The sequence below is a fragment of the Pelophylax lessonae genome (assembly GCF_965119305.1).
Source record: "Pelophylax lessonae genome assembly, chromosome: 1".
Classification (NCBI taxonomy): Eukaryota; Metazoa; Chordata; class Amphibia; order Anura; family Ranidae; genus Pelophylax; species Pelophylax lessonae.
The window spans coordinates 179,555,510-179,559,688 of record NC_138768.1 but is presented as its reverse complement, the minus strand read 5'-3'; the positions used below and the strand labels follow the sequence as shown (position 1 = coordinate 179,559,688).

Sequence of the window (4,179 nt, the reverse complement as noted above, 5' to 3'; positions counted from 1 at the left end):
AGGTGAAGGTTTCCTTTTGAACAGGTCTGAATGAAGAGCATCCACATGTTAAGCACTGTTGCAGAGAGAACATCTGATGGCGATCTTACAGTCTCTAGCTAAATGATCGGAGGATGCACAACACTTAAAACAGATATTATGCTCTTTGAGAAATGACTTGCGTTCTTCAATAGGCTTGTCCTTAAATGCACGACATTTGGAGAGAGAGTGTGGCACATTATGAATAGGACACTGTTGATTAAGATTGCTTGCTTTGATGTCTGTAGCTAAGACGTTGGATGCTATTGCGGTCTTCCTCACTGCAATAGGATGCCTTAAATCCTTGGATTTACTGTTGGTGGCAATACCCCTTGAAGTACTTAAAGGAATGGTGGTTGTATCTGGATAGAAGAAGCTTGGTTCATTCTTGGATCTTGCAACCTTCCGCACGAACTCTGAAAAATAAGAAAAGGGAGGGAAGGAAACATGATGTTCATACTTATACTTAGATCCTACACTAGTCCACTTTCCCTGAAGATGACTAGGCAACTTTGCTACAATAGGATTTACGCCCTGAGCAGTGTCTAAATAGCTAAGACCTGGTAAACTAGGATCTAACTTAGCAATTTCAAGTTCTTGAAGGAGGTCACCTAACTCTCTAAGCTTATGATTGTCCTTAACAGAGATTTTAGGAAAGTCGTTAAGTCTCTGGAATAAGGCAGATTCAATGACTTCGGGCTCCCATAGTCTTGTTCTAGACGTTCCCAGGCAGCATCAAGGCCTGCTTTAAAGTTAAAGATGTAGACAGATTTAAGTCTCTTTACTTGTTCTGAAGATTGACGCCCCAACCACTTTATTAGTAAGTCAAGTTCTGCTTGAGGTTCAATGTCCAAGTTCTTGGTTACCGCCTTAAATGTAGATCTCCAACTCCTGTAGTTCTCTGGGCGGTCATCAAATCTAGACAGTCCAGTTGTAATCAACTCTCGTCGAATCATATACTTGCTGAACTCTGCAATGTCAGTGCTTTCAGTTTTTATAGCCACAGGGTCTACTGATGGTGCGCCGTCTTGGACCATGGTTGGTATCTGATGTTGGCTGGTAGGTAGAGAGAAAGGTGTTGCAGATGGGTTTAATTTAGGTAAGGGTCTGTCGTCTGAAGGTCTCTGAGCATTTGAAGTCAAAGAGAGCTGTATCAAAGGGGGTATAGATTTCATTCTGTAGTCTTCTGCTGTGCCCTTGTAATCTCTATGCACATAGGGTTGTGGTGGCACATGAGCTGCGTAGGTTGATTCGCTTGATTTTGTGACGTGCGGTAGTTGTGGAGGGTCTCTGTTAGTAGGTGCGTCTAGTTGACCAGCTTGCTTTGGCGACACATTGCCTTCTGATCCACTTGCTGGATGATTATGAGAAGAATCTCCAACTGTAGGTGGGACTGTATTGTCGTGGTTCTGAGTTAGGACAAACTGTAGGGTCCTTTCAACAGGGTCTTGACAAGCAGGCAAGCTAGTACAAGCTGCTCCTTCTTCTTCCAATAGGGCTTGTTCCAAGACAGATAACTCTGCTAAAGCTACTTCCTTTTCTCTGTTCTTCTGAAGAATTTCTAGCTGAGCCTCTGTTTCTGCTTGTATCCTTGCTTGAATGCGTTTAGCTTCTGCTTTGAAGGCTGCTTCTTTTTCAGAGCAGGCGGCTTGAACCTGGGCTACTGCAACCTTTTGGCGAGCTTTGAGTATTTGGTCACTCAGTATTGACCTTATAGAGCAGGACCGCAAAGACTTAGAAGAAGATTTATGATATGAGCGGGCAGACCTAGAAGATTTTCCTGAGTGTCTGGAAGAAGCAGAGTTACAGGATGTAGTTTCATGTAGCTGTGCCAATCTACCTTCTATCTGTGCCTTTGCTTCAAGATATGTGCTATGCCTCTGCTGGTCATTAGAAGTAAAGTCCTTTAATTCCAATGCAGCTTCCTCTATGTTGGAATGTGACAATAGGGAATAGTACTTCTCAGAAAGTCTTTTATAATTTTCAAATGCCTTCTTAACCCTTGAGAGAGCAGTGTTAAATTGCTCAGAATTGTTGCTAGTTTCATTAGTGGCTGTTATACAACTTAAAGTCTTTTCCCACAATGCAGTCAGGTTACTAGATGTTTCTTCCTTACTTGCTTCATAAACCTCCCTTGCCTTCAAGGATGGATGAGGGGCTCTGACAGGACGAGCAGAATGAAGTAAGGAGTCTGCTTTATCTTGACTAAATGCAGGTAATTCTGTGAGATCTCTGTCAGACATAATAAGTACTGTATTTCTGGTGTCTTGTTAGAAATCTGCCAGAGCTCTGCTCTGTAAGTAGTGACTTCTGTTAGTAAGCAGGCTGGGCTGAGGTATTTTTTGTTACAATAGTTGACTAGTGCTGGAACTAGTTCAGACTGGAAGCTCAGCACAGAAGGCTGTAATAGTAATGAAGCATTCAGTAGGTGTCTGGTTTCATATGCAGAGTAATGCTTCTGGTGACTGAAGTTAACACACAGGCAAGTGGGTACTCACATTTCTGAAGATGGAAATTTACTATTCTGAAGCTGCAGAGATACCTGTGATGGATTCTTCCTGGAAATTTACTTTCTGAAGCTGTATATTCTTGGAAATTTACTTTCTGAAGCTGCAGAGATAACTGTGTGATGGATTATTGGAAATTTACTTTTCTTAAGCTGCAGAGATACCTGTGATGGATTCTTCATGGAAATTTACTGTTCTGTCTCAGCATCGATTGTACCTGTGACCTCCTTGTAGACCCAGTCTGTAAGTGTGTGCAGCAGGTTGAATGATGGCTTTAACAGATAGTTTACTCAATGAATAAAGACTCCAGAGGTGTTCTCCAATGCTTCTTTATGCTTCAAGTTAGCAAAGGCATAAACATAGAGGCTTTTCCATAGGTAAATTTCCAATGAAGTTACACAGCTTCCACACTCTGCAGTCTCCTCATAACAACTAAACAAAATGGGAGTTACAGCAGGAAAATGGAGGTGGGAGCAACCAACTAGCCAGAAACAGCAGGGGTGTAGGAAGATACCAATAACATAGCATAACATAACATGTAATAACAACTGCTAGACAGTTAAAGCTGCGTGGCAGCACAACCATAAATACTGAGGGGACATGTGACAGGGCATCTTTGGGCGGGAAGCCAGGTCCCAGGAGGAGGTGGACGGCTGTCTCTCCTCCTGCAGGTGTGAGGAAGGTGGTTCAGGCAGTCGGCCTAGCGAACCAGGTGTGGAGCTGAGCTGCAGAGGATCCAGAGTGTTGACAAGTGTAGCTGCTGTAGCCGAGTCTCTCGGGAAAAAACAGTGTCCGTGAGTACCAGGAGATTTGCCTTGGAGAGGGGACCACTCCAGAGAAGTCAGGGTATCAAGGAGCTAGCTCACACAGGAAGTGTAACAGTAAAGGGGGTGCCGTGTAGTTGGCCCTGAAGAATAGGAAGAAAGGGGTGCCAGGAAGGGCCCTGAAGATTATTCTACAGTACAGTTTACCTCAGAAATTTCACATAATTCTACTTCACTGCTAATGACAAGGTGAAGCAGTGGCCTAGCCGCAACTAGCGTTACTCAGTGCTACTCAGCGTTACTCAGCATTATTCAGTCATCCCAGCCAATTGTGCATAGTTATTAAAAGTTGGAGTATCCCACTTATTCCCTTCTCCCATCCAAGTTCTCTAATAAAAGCACAAAAACCAAAGATCCTAGACTGTTTCCTGACTGAGCCAAAATCACTTTGAATGTGTTGAACTGTCTTGCTGTTACTAGTGGTAACCCAGGAGAACCGGTAATATGCAGCTCCCAAGGGAGTAGTGCTACACTAACATTGGTGATCGGTGGGAAGAATGCTCCTTACATTGGCAGTCATGAAGAAGAATGCTTCTTACATTGGTGGTCAATGAGAAGAATGCCTATTACATTGGTGTTCAGTAAAAAGAATGCTACTTACATTGGTGGTTGTTACGCTCAGCACTCCGGGCCCCCTGCTGGCCTCAGAGCGCTCACAGCGTGTGTCCCCAGGCGGCGCTCCTGCGTCTCGGCGTGTGCGTCCCCGCTCTCTAGGGCGCGCACGCACCGGGACTCTTAGATCTAAAGGACCAGTGCACAGGTGATTGGTGCCTGGTCCAAACTGGTTATTAAGGGTTAAGGGTTGTGAGAGGCAGTGCTGACTTAATTAG

General features: G+C 44.2%; 1 protein-coding gene across 1 annotated transcript; it reads right to left on the bottom strand.

Annotated features, from left to right (window-relative positions):
* Positions 1-400: 400 nt before the first annotated feature.
* On the bottom strand, positions 401-2,261 carry LOC309544480 (uncharacterized protein; the record flags this gene model as incomplete). The annotated part of the gene is made up of 2 exons (XM_082243388.1): positions 401-434; positions 832-2,261. The coding sequence occupies 2 exons, from the start codon at positions 2,259-2,261 to the stop codon at positions 401-403; spliced, it is 1,464 nt and encodes a 487-aa protein (XP_082099514.1).
* Between the last annotated feature and the right edge of the window lie 1,918 nt (positions 2,262-4,179).